Raw genomic sequence first — 18,006 nt, 5'->3', positions numbered from 1 at the left:
ACATTTTGGCTGAACAGTTTGTTCAAATTTCTGACCAGTTGAACAATTTGATTTAATAAAAGAAATTGCAATTGGGTCAAAATTTTGAATGAGTTGCAATTGGTGAATAGCAACACTAACAGTCAAGTCACTGTAAGTTAATGTATTATTTTATGTAACAGCAACTTCTTCATAAAAACATTCAGTTCTTTCCTTCTTAAAATTTTGATGTGGAAAATCATGGTAAAACCCTGACAATTTCAGGATTAGATTTTATTGAAATTATTGGATTTTTAAAGTGAAACCTCCAGGAGTATTCCTGGTCCTATTTTGAATTTAAAGGTTATTTTTGTAAAAATGAGATTTGTAGCACAGAAGGACAGAATGTCTTTATAACTTTATACATTGTTATTGGTTTTTAATGTTGTTTAGGCTGTAGAACAATACTTTTAAGTTTATCAGACATTCTGTAAACATAAGTTGATATTTTTATCATCAACATAAAAAGTCTCACAAATTGGAGTTCCCTCCAGTTATTTGTTTCACATTACAGTGTTTAGCATTACTTTCAAGCAGCTAAGACAAAAACCAGAGATCTTTTTTAATAAGCTTTAATTGGTAAAAAATTGTGTTTTTGAATTTTAACTTTTATCCAATCGTCATAGATTTTAATCAGATTTCCCTGTCGGTGTTTATTGGTGTGCCATTTAGTAGAATAGATAATAGATTATAATTCATGTCATATAGTGAAACCTTTCTTGTACTTTGTTGCAACAGATTTTTTTTTAGGTTTCTGCAAACATTGCAAAACATTTCCTGTTAATGGTTCAGTTGAGACAGGTTTCACTATATGTTTTACAGCAGAATTTGTTTTACCATAATTTTGTATTTTTTTTTTTATCAACTGGTCAGATCTGCAAAGCTAACAAAATCTTGTTTTCTTTAATTGTTCCCAAAAGAAACCCATTCTTACAAATTAAAAGTTTTTAACCTGATTGATATACAGTGCCATTGAAGGTTATTTTTGAATCTCAATGTGCTCAAAATTGCACATACAAAGCCTATGTATTGTAACTCTTGTAGACTTATTGCAATTATACAATGTATCATTCTGAAATAGGCATTTGCTTTACATTTTCAAGGCAAGTTTTTTGTGATTTCATAGGGTCGAAAAATTTACCTGTTGGGAAAACAAGAAATGGAAAATTTCCCAAAAATATGAATAATTCAACTTCTTTATCTATTGAGAGTTTTCTTACATGCAGATCTCATTAATTTAAACAAAGATGACCAGTTGATAAAAAAAATATTCAAATGCTTGATGCAGGAGTTCTGCAAATATATATTTTAAATTACATATTAATTATATAGGATAGATATTTTACACAGAAATAATATGTACAGTCATATTTAGTGTTTATGAATATTCATGACTTTGATAATTTACATTTATTAGTGATTATGAATATTCATTATGTTTACCAAAGATTTTGAATGTGATGCTTTAAGTTGTCTCTGGCCTATTGCCGTATTATGTGTGTTGATTGTTGTTCAAATTGACAATCAATAAATCAGTACAAATGGTGGTTTTTTTTTTATTACACAGAGGTTAATATGGCATAGTTGGCTGGAATGACCCTGCTAGCAAAAAAGGCTTATCCATCCAGCAATGACCTAGTTGTCTTGGAGATTGCTTCGCAACATATAGAAGTACTCAAATGAAACTGTTAAACACAACAACCTCAAGAAATGACTATGAGATAAATGCATGTCTTAAAACACTTCATGTAGTACAAGTCTTCTCAAAGTTAATGGGGAATTTGTCCCATGACACAGATGATGCCCTCGCTTACATATCATATAAAGTTATAAAGGGACATAACTGAAGGACGATAAAAGTGACACTACCCAAATTTGTACTTAATCAGGGTTTTGTGGTAATAAGTATATAAAGTAAATAAAAATTGAAGGTCACTGTATGGCCTTCAACAATGAGCCATAAAAGCCCATATAGCATAATCTGCTATTAAAGGCCTCGAAATGAATAGTATCTGAGAAAAAAACTTAACATCCACCAATGAACCATGGAAATAAGGTCAAGATCTAATGGACATTCTAATGGACATATAAACCTTACGTCATTCCATACAACAAAATATAGTTGATATATATATAATCTAATTCATAGAACTAGTTGGCTTGTGTTGAAAGTCTTTAGTAGAAGTTTTACTACAGGCATCACAATATACTTTACATTATCAGCAATTTCTAACAATGAGCTAGTCAGAAGAACATTGCCTTACAGACATGTACACCATACAATATTTATAACATAGCGTACACCAAATATCGATGACTTATTGGTTATAGTATTAGGGAAAAGGACCGAGTTACAAGAACTAATCATTGCTAAATGAACAATGAAAATTAGGTCAAGTTGAGATGAAACCTTTCAAATAAACATGTTCACCTTACATTACAATCATTCCATACACCAAATAAAGTTGACCAATTGCTGATAGTATCTGAGAAACAGACTTAAAATTGACCAATAAGGTGAAGGTCTTATGTACATGTATGCCTTACATCAAATCTATCAGATGAACGTATTTATAGCATTGCATATTTTTATATTTTGACCATTTTATTGTAGCTACAGTATTTCAGGTTAGGGTGAAGGTTGGCTCCTGTTAAAACATTTAAACCCCCTGTTTTTTACACCTGTTGTTCAGTGGTTGTAGTTTGTTGATGTGGTGCATAAGTGTTTCTGGTTTTTGTCTCACCTTGGTTTAGTCAAAAAGCAAGGTATGCTGTTTCAGGTGGTGGCGGCATCATGAACAATATTAGTTTGTGATTGGGTCAGTTTATGGTGAAACACAAGTGGTAGGTCAATCATATTTGGTATGCAGTTGTATGAGCATTGGGACATCTTATTTCCATGGAGATTATTTGGCCCTGCTCCCTCAGATATGGTCGATTGCTTATTTTACATGTATTAGTTTGTGATTGGGTCAGTTTATGGGGTACCATTAGTGGTAGGCCAATGTTATTTGGTATTTAGTTGAATAAGCATTAGCTCATCTCTTTTCCATGGAAAATATTTGGCCCTGCCCTCTCTATCGACTTTGAAACTTATGCTCAGTTTACATGTATTAGTTTGTGATTAGATTAGTTTAAGATGAACTGCTTATGTTAAGGGAATGATATTTGGTATGCTAATTTATTGCCATTTGCAAGTATCGTTTCCATGGGGATTATATAGCCCCAGCCCCTCTTCATGGTTCGTGGACTTTGAAAATTTTACACAGTTTATAAGTTAATGTGTTTAAGGGAACAACTTATAATAAATCAATGGTATTTGGAATGCAGTTGTATCAGCATTGGCACATCTTATTTACATGGAGATTGTTTAGCCATGTACCTCAGTCATGGTTCATTGACTTCGAATATTTGCAGAACTTATGTAGGATGTTAAAGTATTGCTATTTTAATTTCAACATTTTTGCATTATCAAAATACAGAAGGCAAGACATATCTCTGTGATACAGTTTATCAATATAGATTAGCCTGTATGTTTTCCTGTTTAATTGTTTTTATACGACTGCAAAAATTGAAAATTTTTTGGTCATATATTGGTATGCTGTTGGCGTCGTCGTCATCCGAAGACATTTGGTTTTCGCACTATAACTTTAGAATAAGTAAAGTAAGTAAAATAAGTTTTGGTCCGAACAGTTTAGGAATTAGGGACCAAAAGCGTCCAAAATTAAACTTTGTTTGATTTCATCAAAAAATGAATTATTGGGGTTCTTTGATATGCCAAATCTAACCGTGTATTTAGATTCTTAATTTTTGGTCCTGTTTTCAAATTGGTCTACATTAAGGTCCAAAGGGTCCAAAATTAAACTTAGTTTGATTTTAACAAAAATTGAATAATGGGGTTCTTTGATATGCTGAATCTAAACATGTACTTAGATTTTTGATTATGGGCCCAGTTTTCAAGTTGGTCCAAATCGGGGTCCAAAATTTAACTTTGTTTAATTTCAACAAAAAATTGAATATATTCTTCAATATGCTGAATCCAACCATGTATTTAGATTTTTAATATTTGGGCCCGGTTATCAAATTGGTCCACATTGAGGTCTAAAGTAGAACATTATTTGATTTCATCAAAAATTGAATTCTTGGGGTTCTGATATGCTGAATCTAACCATGTATTAAAATTTTGGATATTGGACCATAATAATCACAATTCAAATTCAGAGCTGTATCAAGCTTAAATGTGTCCATACTTGCCCCAACTGTTCAGGGTTCGACCTCTGCAGTTGTATAAAGCTGCACCCTACAGAGCATCTGGTTTTTACACTAGTCATTTTTGGGCCCTTTATAGCTTGCTGTTTGTTGTGAGCATAGGCTCTTTATTGAAGACTGTATTTTGACCTATAACTGTTTACTTTTTACAGATTGTGACTTGGATGGAGATTTGTCTACAATGGCACTCATACCACATAATCGTATATCTATGTCATCCATGTTAGAAGCCAGTGTTGGTTGGATGGTTATCAGTCATATGATTTAAACTAGATATCCAAATAATAATAGTAGCCAAATTTGGTGTAAATCTGTCCTTGGAATTTTCAGAGAAATTTTTGAAAAACTGACGGTTGCCAACTGATGAGACAAATCACAAGACAAAATGAAACTTTTTCACAAAAGTCACCTCTAACATGTAGTATTCAGGCCTTCTATTTTCTAAAATACAGGCTTTTAACAAACAATTCAATTAGTACAAAGTTTGAGTACAGGTGATTTCTTTTTCTCATATTCTGCCATACTTGATGAGGGCAAGGCAAAATTATGTTATTGCATGCACAAATAAACCATGATCAACTCTAAGCAAGGAAATTTAATGAGCTATTCAACACAGAGCAAAAGGTCACACATCACTTCATATTAAAAGCCATATCAAAAGGTAAGAACAATATGAATTTACCTTATATGGAATGGGTTTTGCTCATTGTTGAAGGCTAAACAGTAACCTAGGGTCTACATCCTAGTCTTTGGTCGATCTTTGGTGGATAATTGTCTTATTGGCAATCAAATCACATCTTCTTATGTCTGTATTGAGTATCTTTATACTAGGGTAGTAATACTGGAAAATATGAAATCCCTTTCATTCACCAAAAGTGAATCACAAGTGTTTTTTTTGTACTTTTTTGGTTTTGTCATTTAATTTCTATATTTTCATTTAGGCTTTTTAATGGGGTTTGGGAGCTGGCAATGAAATTTAACCAAGCTTTCAAGGACTACATGTAAAATGTATAATTACTCAAGCAATGTTCAATTCTCTGAATACACTCATTAAGAATTTGATATACTGATAAGAATATTAAGACACCTTGCTCTCACTATGTTTCAATGTTCAGTTGACCAAGAAATAAGGGTCAACACCATTTTTATACCCTGTGTTTAACACATCTCTCATCACTATTGTGCTATTCTGTGGCAGTTACTTTTCATCGGAGGAGTGAGACAGACATGTGGTAGGACCACTGAAATCCTAGTCAATTGAGATGGAGTCAAGCATACCTGCTATAAGCTGGATTGGAAGTTTATGACCTCAGTGTGGACAAAAAACACAAATAATTAAGTGTAATAAATTGCAACTCATCAAAACTTCATAATAAAATACTTTAACCAAATTGATCCTGATAGGGGACAGACTGTTGCATAGAAAGGAAAACATATTAAATGTCCTCAACAATCATAGCCATGGCATAAATATAATAAAGACAAAGTGACTTTACTTGGGCAATTTATTTGACCATCTAGGTCATTCATGTACACAATCATCTAAATTCTCTGTACAAAATAGCAAAAGGCCAAACATACAATTTGATATTTGTAAGGGGTGTAAGACAAGGTAATCCTCTGTAGAACACAAATTATATAACACTACGTAACATTGCACTAGAGTGTCATCCTTATACAACAACCTTAGTTCAATTATAAAAATCTAGATTCTAGACTTTGTTCATTTAAAAAATAAAATAGACATTCAATACTTACTTAATTACTGCCCTTGTATGCCAATGACATGTGGGGCAGTAAAGAAAATTTTAGACATTCATTGCTGTTACTTAAAGCATAGAAAACACACAATTTCCACATTTCTTGAAATTTTCTATCAATTTTAAGAAACTATGATAATATTTAAATCCCTACTTCCAAAAAGAGTTGTTTGGTACAAAGTTAAGTACTGAAAGCATTTGAAACAATAAAAAAGAAATAGAGATTGTTTTGAGAATCTATGGAGAGAGGTAAAATATAACTTAACATACTACAAAAAATATCAGAAAAAAATATGTACATTTAGAACTATAAAATATTTATTATCTGAGGATAACCTTGTCCAAAAGAAATATACAAAATTACACAGCCTTGTTATAATGGAACAGACTATAATGGTTATACAATCTTGAAACAGGCTATAAAACATCTATAGGACCCAGATTATACCAAATGCACATTCATGTTACATTCTTTCCAATCATTCAATGCAAAAACACACAATTTCAATTTCCTACGAACAATGCACATTTAATTTAAACACTCACTGACAGGCTCATGTTTCAGTTTCTCATAATCTTATTACCTTGAAATTCATTGCAAACAGCACCAATTATTCAAAAGAACTCATAATTTTAAAATCTTTCTTTGACAAGTGTGACGTTTTTGGAAATGTTTAATGATTATTTTTTTTATTATTTTTTATGGTATAAACTTAAAAGATTATTTGGGTGATATATGAAAAGAAAAATCACAAAAATACACAGGAAAATTCAAAATGGAAAGTCCCTAATCCGTAAGTTTTTCATGTAAAATAATTTTGTTCAGAAAGACAGTCTTACATAGATTATCTGCAATATCATACAGGTAAGTCAACTACTTAGAAAATTGTGTTCGACAGTAAAAGTATCAAAATATATCATGTATAGATTCATAAAATTCACATAAAAAGAGATTTCTTGGTGTCTCAAGTTTGTTATGATATAAAAAATTTACACACATATAAATTCTGATTAAAATCATTACATTTTGGTGTACACTTTTGATAAAAATACATATAATGCATTATATTCTGAAACAATAAGTTAACTATTGCTGATTATGAGAAACTGAAAATTTTCTTGTACAACTTTAAAACTAATGAATAAATGATATTTATATGACAGTTACAAAAACATAAATATTTATCAAATTATTTTTTTTGCATTTGGCACCTTTAAGTGGTTTAATATGAAATATTTTGTATGTTAGTAATTATTTTTGGAATTATTTTTTCCAAGTTTAATGTCTCTTTTGAAATTTGATGCTTCCAACTAATACTTAGTCTAGTTGAAAATATAAATTGAAAGTTAACAAAATAATGCTATTAAAAATTTTGTGATAAAAATAAATTTACATTTTCAAACCGATATGATACCCTTGGATGGCATAGTAAATATAAAGAATAGCAAAACATTTTAGTTTGTGCTAGAAATAAATTTACTAACTGTTGTTTGCTTAATATCAAGAGACAAATATTCAAGAATGTTCAAAAAGAGAACAAATCAAACACTTTATCAATGTAAGAAATGTAATAACAAATTTCATGTAAAAATTCTTAATCAATTCAATAATTTCTACCCAAACAATAAATAAATCAGTCTATCAATCAAAAATGTACTAAAAGTGGTTAAATATAAATGTAAGAGTGTTACAAACTCCATTGTTGGAGGTGCTCCTTACAAAGGAAGTATATGCATAGAAAGATCTGTAAGATACAAAAAGTACTATAAAAAAAGTTAATTCTCACCTAAATAAAGAAACTTGGAAATTATTGTTGCTGAGGTTATATTAAAGAATGTTAAATCTAAAATAGACTAAATGGAATTCTAATATTTTTTAATTGTTCAAAATTTCTGTAAACTAAAAATATTTTTAATATTTCTATCTATAAAATGGATATAAATGAATATGAAATATGCTATCTATGAAATCATTCAACTACATCACCTCTTACAAACCACTCTTAGAGTAGAATTCTTATACAAAAACTTATAAAAATCGACACTCTGCACTTTCAATAAGGCAAACCTTCTTTTTTGGCATATCAATAAGTGTACAATGGGGTAAATAATAGTCTATTTGGCAATCACAAATCTGATTCTGTTATTACTTTTAAAACAATTTGTTTCTCTTTGTAGACTGGTTCTGAACTGGACAAAAATGGGCTTCTGTTCATGCAAAGCACTATTTATTGAAAGTGTTATAGACATTTTTACCATTCATAATAAAAAAAAATAACTATCTATATCAAAAGTTTTCAGCTAAACAAAATATAAACAGTAATTGAAAAATACTGGAAATATTTTTTAATGACACCCATTACACACTGACAAATTTGTTCTTTCCACTAATTCTTCGTTGTTAATGAAAATGTATACCCCTCTTATGGGAAACAATTTGTAATAACCGATTTCTAATTTATTTACAAGGTCAATAATAGAAAGACTGTTATCACATAATATTCCCTTTCCATTAATGCCATACTCCAATAATCTACATTCCTATATGTTTAAAAATCTCCAAATCTGATTTCATAATTTAGTTTTTCAAAACTGAGGTGAACAATTCTATCATGCTTCAATGATGCTGATTTTAAATTCCTTTATTAGGATCTTACAGAGGAAAAATTTAATAAAAATTGTATATCAGTCTCATCTTCACTTTGTTTCTTTTTTTCTATTAGTTGTATTCAAAAAACAATTTTATAATTTTAAATTAAAGGGAGGTAACAACATGATTTAGAGTACCCTTTATTGATCTGCCTATGAGAAGGTTTGCATGGTTAAACTACACAAAGTGAATTTTCAGGCTGATAACATCTGATAAATATTACAACGACTGCTTAAAGCTTGATACAAAAACAGAATTGCATTGCAAGTTGGTTATACAAAAGTCATGTTTATTAAATAATTCTTAAAAATGAAAGAGAACGAAACAAAATAAATTTACAACTTTAAAAAGTGACAACAGGCAGTAAAAAATGATTTTGAAAAAAATAATTGACAAATAAAACAACCACTTATAAATAAAGTAAAATGCTGGTATAATGAAATCATAAAAATCATAAAAATTTCAAACAATGAAAATGATAAGATTCGACCAATTAAAATAAAGCACCAATTTTTAAAAATTTGAATCAACCAATCACATGCTTGTAAAAGTACAGAACATCAATGACAACACAAGCTCACATGTATCAGATCTTTTTTGAAGGGAAAAAAATGGTATGACCAATAAATTAAAATAAATCCAAATTCGGTGACAAACAACATGCAAAACTGAAATTTGAATATCAAAATAAAAGAGTGAAAAACTAATCTCAGAGTATAAAAAGGGAGAAAAGGAGCCATATACTGAAGAACTATGTATTACACGTGAAGGTTAAAAACAGTTACAGGACAAGAGATATAATAATTAGATGTTCTGTAGGTCACCACCATCACACACTCCAGTTACCCAGGAAGCTGTTCGATGAAGGGTCATGAGTCGATGACTGAATCGCCTACAGTGAAATGAAACAGACTATAGTGACCTATTCAATAAAATCAACACCTTTATATAATTCATAAATAAATTTTGTTTTCAGGTAAGCCACACATTTCATGGACAATAGTAGCTTTTTTTTTTATCTACCATTCCAATTTGTCTTGTTGTTTTTGGAGAATTGAGAAGTTATAGAAGTAAATATTTCTTATTTCAGAAGGAAATATAGACCAGTTTCTTTTTATTTCTAGAATATATCTCAACCATAATAACCCAGATGTAGTAAAGGAAAGCAGTCTTTTTCATAGGCAAGTTGCTATAGTAAGAAGTCTATTTTCAAGGAAACAAAGGCCCAAAACTTCAATTTTGAATTTGAATTTCAAATGAGTTTTAGAAATATTAATAGCATGCTTTTAATTTTGTCCATTTAGAAAAGTATCGAAAACATATTGTTCCAAACAAGAACCATTTCAAAGGTACTTTTATACTATACATAGAAAATAAAACAAAACTGCCTAATACTGAAAAAAAATAAGGCTTTACCCTTAAAAATAGTTGAAAGCTTTGCAACTTACAGTAAATTTTGAATACTTTAGATATGAGAAACTAGTAAAGACCACTTAAAGGATAATCCTTAAATAGATATTTGAAATGGATGAAGACATTCTATCAGAAGGTTGGGGTATTTAAAAGACAATATTCAGAGAAAAATATAAACATACAATACAAGCAGAATATCTGCTAGTTCCAATTAAAATTCTTTCCTATACAAGTAAAACTTCTAAGAATTTTGTTAAAAATAATATGTATACAAAATTTTGATCTTTCGATGATCCTTTCTACAATTATAAAAACATGCAAATACATTGATAAATATAAAGTCACATGACAGACATGTGACGTGAGATATACGGTCACATGACATCCACAAAGAACTCACATGGATTTCCCATAGCCATTCTGAAAGACTGTCTACTGCCACTAACATCAGGTGGTAAGTTAACAAGATTGCTATGTGGTGGACCACCAGGCTGTCTGGCGCTCACTATACTTGCTGTTTCAGAATCGCTTCCGCTGTTGGCAGGAGACCTTTTCTGTGACTTTTCTTTGCGACTGCTACTTCCAGAGGCACTGCTTCCTATTGAAGAATATATAGAGAAAAAACATGATTAAATGATTAAAATTCTGTTTCTTTGAAGAAGCATGAATAAATACCTTAAACTAACCATTTTCTTCAATGCGCCCTTATCAAATGAATGTGTATTTAACAGTTAGTCAAGAAGTTTATTTTATTACTACTGATAACTGTAAGAAATACTGACTTTGCCATCTCAAGTTTTAATAGTTACAGTGTGTCTATTCCAGAAATGTATGTATTGAGAGACATCAAGCATCTGATGATCAAATGTAAATGGGGATTAAACAAAAATTATCTCCAAATTCCAACATCTTAACCAACAAACGAAAAAATAAAACCAGAACAGAATGCAATACCATGCAATACCCTCCAATACATTTATTTCTGGAATAGCCTAATTCTTATTTCTATCATAACAATATATTTACATAATATCTTCAGAATACTAAATCTATAGAACTCAATAGTAGGAACATGCATTTAGATAAAATGCAGTTATATTGATATATGACAATTAGTTAAATGCCACTATTTCAATGTAATGACTAGCACTACATGCTCAGATACAAACTACAACAAAATATGTGCAAATTATAAGTTCTATTTTCTATTTACAGAGGTTTTCTCTCTCTCTCACTTTTACTTATTTTCATATATGCAATCATTTCATGGAATAGCTTTCCTGGGGTAATTTATGAATGTTAGGTTTAGTACACTTTAAATCAGAGTTACTCCCCTTACTAAGTTTGATAATTTGGTTTGCCACAATGAAGTGATGAGAAGTATTCACTGTCAATTTCTGGTTTATAAATATATAATTCTTTCACAATACCCTGTCCATCATGATTTTCAGTCACCAAGGATCTAAAATGCTCATAATTTCATATAGGAAGGATGGACAAGAAAATCCAAAATTCACACAATATAATTTGAAAAGTTTTCAAAAAATTAACCGCATTTAAAAAAAACCAACTTCCAATGGTAAGTGCAAAAGGATTTAAGAAACTCAATGTTTTATATTTACATAATAGTTTATTTGTTTTTGCGTACACCATCCACATTTTTATTGTAATTATACATTTTAGTAATCTGAACTAAATACGATTGAGATTTAAAATGCTGATAACATTGACAATTTTAATCTTTGCAGGCAAACTTTACACTGCTTACATGCAACTGATTATAATTTTAAGTATAAAGTCATACTAATGTAATGATTATGAAGGTGATTGGAATATAAGATACATAAAAATTATATGATTATTAATTTACATAATCCACTTCCCTGTTGTTGCATCAGGACTATAATTAGAAATATATAATCAACCAGTAATAGTGATGTATTCATTTGTTTGTTTACCATGTTTGGAAAAATACATGAAAAGCCATAAAAATCAGCAAAAAAGCATCAGAAAATTGTAATCTCCATTAAACAAGCCAGCGATGCATGCTGATCAGGAAACAGCAAAAGCTTCAATTATTGAGCAGAAGCTGTATAAAGAAAGCTCTAATTCTATGACTGATGACTGCAGAAAGATAAGCTCTGGTTCTCTAGCTCTGGATTGGTGTAAAACCATGCCAAGGAGTCTATAAGCACCGACACACCATGCTGATGTGGAACGCCTAACCTGGCTTCCCAGAGTCAGCCTCTTTTTCATCCTTGTTCACTGGTTCCTTAGCAACAGCTTCTGGTTCATTATTGTTGCTAGGAACATCATCCTTCGTTTTGGCATCTTTGCTATCTTTTGATTGGTCTTTGGAACTTGGTTGTGCCTGTGGCGTTTTTTTGCCACGGACATTGTTGTTGGGTTCCTTGTCTATACAGAAGGTTTTGGCTAGAAGTTTCTGCGCAGCTGGTTGGAATTTCATTGGCAAACAACAGGCATTATGAACTGATAAAATTAGATAAAATTGTCATTTACCCTTCTCACAAACAAGGAGGAAAAAAGAATCTTATGTATATGATTTAATAAATCTGAAAAAACAGCATGCACAATTTTACTGTAAGTATAAAATGTACATAAGATATGTAGAGCAAAAAGAAAGGTCCATCTAATATAATATAAAGTAAAAATATTTTGATCAATCAATTGTTTTAATGATTGGCTGATTGAAAAAGAATAGTTTAAACCTGGATTTTAATGATTGGAGTAGGTAGGTAAAAAAAAGATAAATTGCAGGAATAAATAATGCATCAATTTTGTTTCCAAGAGGTTAAAAGTCCAGACTGCCTCAGAAAGCCACACATCTGGGGATAAGTATTCTCATGCAATGATGTTTGATGACAATATATGAGCAAAGCTGGCATTTATATACAGAAACAATATACTTATAAAGAATATAGCAGAAGCTTTTCCAACCAAACAGGCAAAATATAAATTGGTTTTTTTTTTTAAACAAATCCATGTTCAGTCCTATCTTATTTTTTTAAGGATATCTGTAAGTGCAATGTAATGATTGTATTAAAGGTTTCAATGACCAAAATAATTACAATAAAATAGAAAGAATTTACAATAATTTCATGACTTTTTTCTTTTTCTTTCTTTTTTTAATAAATACTATTCAAAGGGAAGTAATCCAAATTGTATTGAAATAAAATAATCCTGTAAAAAAAACACAACTAAAAAAACAGAAATAAAACAGGGTTTTCTCTTAGCAATAAAGAACAAATAGTTGGAAAAGCATATGAAGCAAGTGCTAAATCTACATCAAGTTAGTTTTAACAATGTCTGAATACATCACTATATTGGTTTATTTCACACACATGAAACATTGTTCAACATAAGTTTTCTAAGCTGAAATGCAACAACATGAGCTTATCTGTTTATAATGATCACCTGGCTATTTTATCTGGGCCGACCACTAATGTTTACATTACCCCATTAACTTTCTTGCAAGTGTTTAGATTTATATATTACTTATTAAAACAAAAAGAGAGTAAAAGACTTTAATTAGGTCCATTCAAACAAGCTGTTTAACCTCATCTTGAAACATTTTTTAGTCATTCTTCACACATCCTTTCTTGAATGAGGCTTAAAAAGATTTTATGTCAGGAGTTTTGGGAAGTAGCACATACTTTCTTTTTATATCAGTTCAGATAGATTTAAGTTTATTAAACTTCTTACTAGCTTAATGTAACAATGAGCATCTCAACTTATTTTAAATGAAAAGATAACTTGTATATCACACAAGTGTCAAATCTGTGTATTTTAATATCATTAAAATTAAGTGAAATAAAATATCACATAAAATGTAGAAGTGTGGAAGAAATAAAGAGCATGCAAATAAATAAAATAGGTGGTAAAAGCAGGATTTTTTCGGCCATATCTGAAACTTCCAAATTTCCCCTATACCAATAAGAAACTCAAACTAAATTCCGAGCAGTATACAGCAATAATATTTGTAATAGCCAAGCTAGACTCTATATTATTTCTGTAATTCTGACATGGGTGATGTTCTAACAAGAAAAATGTTCCTAAAATATTTTGGAACTCAAGATTCCTGTTTAGTAAATTTGTAAAGATGCCCATATCATCTTAAACAATTTCCTTCCTATTACCCAGTAATGAACTATATCTCTTATAACGTTTCTTTTACTTTAAATATATTTTGTTGCTGTGAAAAGCCATCTGAGATGTCTTTAGCAGTAAATTTTGGTTCTACATTAATACTGAATTTGCCTCTCGTAAAATATGTTTCAGATATGGCGGATTTTCAAAATAACTGAAAGGACTACAAACCAGAACTATGTAGTGAATTCCGAGAACATGCACGGTCCTGTGGGTGTAAATGATTCCGAGAACCTGCCCGGCTCTTTGGGTCTAAATGATTCCGAGAACATGCCCGGTCCTTTGAGTCTAAATGATGTGTGGCGTTCTGATAAAGCTGCTTGTCTTTATTTTCCCAAAGCTTTTTCAAATGATTGTAAGTACTGACTATACATGTGCAGTCTTTTTGGTTAACTGTAAACAAAGGTCAAAATTTAGGACCATGAATGATTTGTAGCATGACCCTTTGTCACTGAGGACTTTACCCTTAATACTTTTTTCAATCACCAAAATATTTAAATAATTGATGTATTGAGTCATTTTTAAGCACTTAATACATGTATTTCCTATTTTGGACTTTAAAAAAAATCAACAATATAGGCCAATCTCATGTTGATAATTAATATAAATGAGAAAGAATGTAGTTTTCAACTTTTATTTTTTCATTATATAATTCAATTCAAAAATATACCAAATATTTAATGAATATTTAATGTGAATATTATCCTTGACAAATTGATAGGTTTTCTTCTCTGATTCGGGCTTCATGATTAGATCGTCCAAAAAACATTTAAGGTGGTACATAACACTACAGGGAGATAACTCTGTAAAATCACCTAAACGTTTTAATGACGTTGTGTTTTAAGGGAATAATAAGCTTCTCAATGATCAAAATTAGTGTTTGTCAAACTGCTATATAACCAGTGTGTAATTTTTCTAATAAAATGCTTGGTTCAAATTTTTTGAAATTTTTATATATTTTTGTCAAAGGGTCAAAGTAAATACTTCCTCAAAATTTTATGAAAATTAAACGAGCCAAATTAATTTTAGTGAAAGTGTTGGGTACCACCTTAAGTGGAGATGGATTTAAGATAAAAAAATAAATTCCAATTAGACTACGAAAAAAAGGTATGCATATCAACAGGGAATGATTAAAAGCTCATTGAAAGCAAAGTGGGGGAGGTCATACTACATACATAAACAGAAATCATGCAATGGACATTCTCATAACAATAAATTTAGTACAATATCAATTTATATACAATCTGGCAACTGCATGCTAGAACATAATACAGCTGTATATTTCTTTGCCTACTTTTAAGAATTGTTGCTTCAAATATTCAATTTTATCATGCTACATTTTTTTCAGACAATAAAAATATTTTTGTGGTAATCATGGTAATAGTCCACACCATTTTTTTTTTAAATTCCCTAACCCCTTTCTACTAGAGAATAGTCAGTACTTACACAAGGAATAATAATAAGTTAAGTTTTTGTGTACTACTGGACTATGTTATGTGACTACTTAGAATTAGATACTATTTAGAATGTGAAACACTTTGAGTGGTGTTACCATAGCATGAAATGTTAGCTATATTAAATTACTGTGACCTATATTTTGAATTAGTTTCCAATAAGCAGGTGTGTCTAGTTGTGATGCAAAATTTTTAATAGCAATACACATTTGTTTTGAATGCATTTTTTCACACTCTAGCAAGTTGCATAGTAAGCATCTGTGTTGTGCTTGTAGTTTTTCTTTTGAAAAATTAATGTGTCATTTCTTGATTCCATATTCTGCATTCAACTCTTAAGTTTCATACGGCTTTTTAAAATAAATTATAACAAATAGATTTGTTTTCTCACTATTATCCTATTTTATGGTCTTGATTAAGTTTGCAGCAATTTCTAGCTTAAATAACAATATCACAGAACAAAGCAAGGAATATTTGACAATATAAAGCTTGATAACCATGCCACATGCCACTAACCTGATGCGCTGTGTACACTGCCACCACTGTTATTGCCTCCTCCGTTACCAATACTCGATACTCCGATCACACCACCAGCACCGACAGTAGAATTTTTATCCATACCATCAACAAAAGAACCGATATAACTTTGTGAGTCTGTACTAGTATAACTGTACGGGGGTATATAACTAATGTTTTGTGGTATATAAGTATTGTTAGTATAAGGGTATTGATTGTTCCAGGCTGGCGGTGGTAATGGAGCTAACGTATCACGATCAGCTTCAGACACAGAATCAACATCTTCTAAACTTAGTGCAGATAAATCTGAAAAACACAAAACATAGGTATTTTTTAAAAATGTTTGTACACAAGATGGAGGGTATACATTTCAGTATTTAATTTGAACATGTTTTCAAATTAAATATCCTAAAATAAGTCCTATATCACAGTAAAGCATTGATGGCTGTATTTAATCAGGATAATGTCCGTTAGTTATTATGTTTGATTAATGCATTAGATTGGTATTTTCACGCTGCATTGAAGACCCCTTCGGCTGTTATCTGTTCTTTGTCAGGTTGTTGTCTCTTTGACATATTCCCCATTTTCATTCTCAATCTTAAAATCTTTTATTCTGTTCCAAACTTAAACAGATAATTTGTCTAATAAAAGCCCTTCTGTTTTAAATTCTGTTAATTGTATTTTCATATATGAATGTACACATTCTGCTTGTCAAACTATCCATCTTTTTTTGTATGTGAAAGACATAAGTTTTTAAACTGAAAGGTCTTTTTTAAAGAGTCTTGTTGGTCTCTAGGTGCAATTGTTTTGGTTGTTGTTGGCACAAAACACTGCAAATATCTTTGTAGAAAATTAATGAACTTTGAATCTTTGTAGATATACCTGTTCTGTTACTTCCAATACACATACATATTATTGTATCTAAATATCAAGCAATTATACTAGCTTACTCTACTATGCTTATATATCAAAATAATGAAGTTGAATATAGAAATTGTAATCTACATGTAGTATGTTATGATGTACCTGTGAACATTGTTTTTGAATTGAATTTTAAAAGTAGCACTATATCTGAGCTGTTATGGGTATTTCATTACAATTTATAACGTTGTGAGGCCTACCATTTCCTTAGAAAAGGACTTCGCTAGTAAATATGTTAACTGTCGGGAAAGGAAAGGGAACATGGAAGAGAGAAATTTAGTAAATTATTCCAAATTTGCATGTAAAAATCTGAAGCTTTTAAAGTGTACAAAGAGGGGTATATAACTTCTTAGACTTTAATTTTCTTCTTTCCTAAACTAAACTAAAATAGAAATCACATTTTTTTTTTAAATTCACAATATAAATTCTGTATGAATAGTACCCATAACAACTAAACAGATCTATACCTAAAAATCATGTTATTTATAGAAATATTATATAACAGTTTTGATTAGTGATTGTCATGCATGAGTGAGTTATGATAGGAAAGGTCCTTTATATGAGTGAAGATACTGACCTGGATACAGTGGCCCATCTAAAAAGGCAAAACAAGATGAAAGGTCAAAGTGAGTTCAAGGTCAAGTGAATAATGATTCATGCAAGTGTCTATGAAAATGATAATGAAATACAAAATAGACTGATAAAAGGGATAAGTAAAATATCAATCCCAAGTCATGCACAGCAAAAAAATTAGATCACATATCAATTTTTTTTCAAATGATCAACTTTGGTCATCAAACATCACTGACATTATCAGAAAATAGCCAAGCAATGCAAACAG

At 30.3% G+C, this 18,006-nt stretch overlaps 1 protein-coding gene across 7 annotated transcripts in view; it reads right to left on the bottom strand.

The window, feature by feature from the left end:
• Nucleotides 1–5,774: 5,774 nt before the first annotated feature.
• Nucleotides 5,775–18,006, bottom strand: part of LOC143056022 (segment polarity protein dishevelled homolog DVL-3-like) — a 54,566-nt gene continuing 42,334 nt past the window's right edge. For 2 of the 7 annotated variants that reach the window (XM_076229090.1, XM_076229097.1), the window contains 4 exons: nucleotides 17,743–17,760; nucleotides 16,245–16,550; nucleotides 12,337–12,600; nucleotides 5,775–10,708 (listed from right to left, as the gene is read on the bottom strand). In XM_076229090.1, the coding sequence (XP_076085205.1) occupies nucleotides 10,485–10,708; nucleotides 12,337–12,600; nucleotides 16,245–16,550; nucleotides 17,743–17,760 (812 nt within the window). In that variant the 3' untranslated portion in view covers nucleotides 5,775–10,484. Of the gene's footprint in view, nucleotides 10,709–12,336; nucleotides 12,601–14,448; nucleotides 14,671–16,244; nucleotides 16,551–17,742; nucleotides 17,761–18,006 lie in introns of all 7 variants that reach the window. The other 5 variants (XM_076229091.1, XM_076229094.1, XM_076229093.1 and 2 more) reach the window with 5 other exon arrangements.

This window comes from Mytilus galloprovincialis, chromosome 13, assembly GCF_965363235.1.
Source record: "Mytilus galloprovincialis chromosome 13, xbMytGall1.hap1.1, whole genome shotgun sequence".
Taxonomy (NCBI): Eukaryota; Metazoa; Mollusca; class Bivalvia; order Mytilida; family Mytilidae; genus Mytilus; species Mytilus galloprovincialis.
The sequence above is the reverse complement of the archived record's forward strand: the minus strand, read 5'-3'. Positions and strand labels throughout refer to the sequence as shown.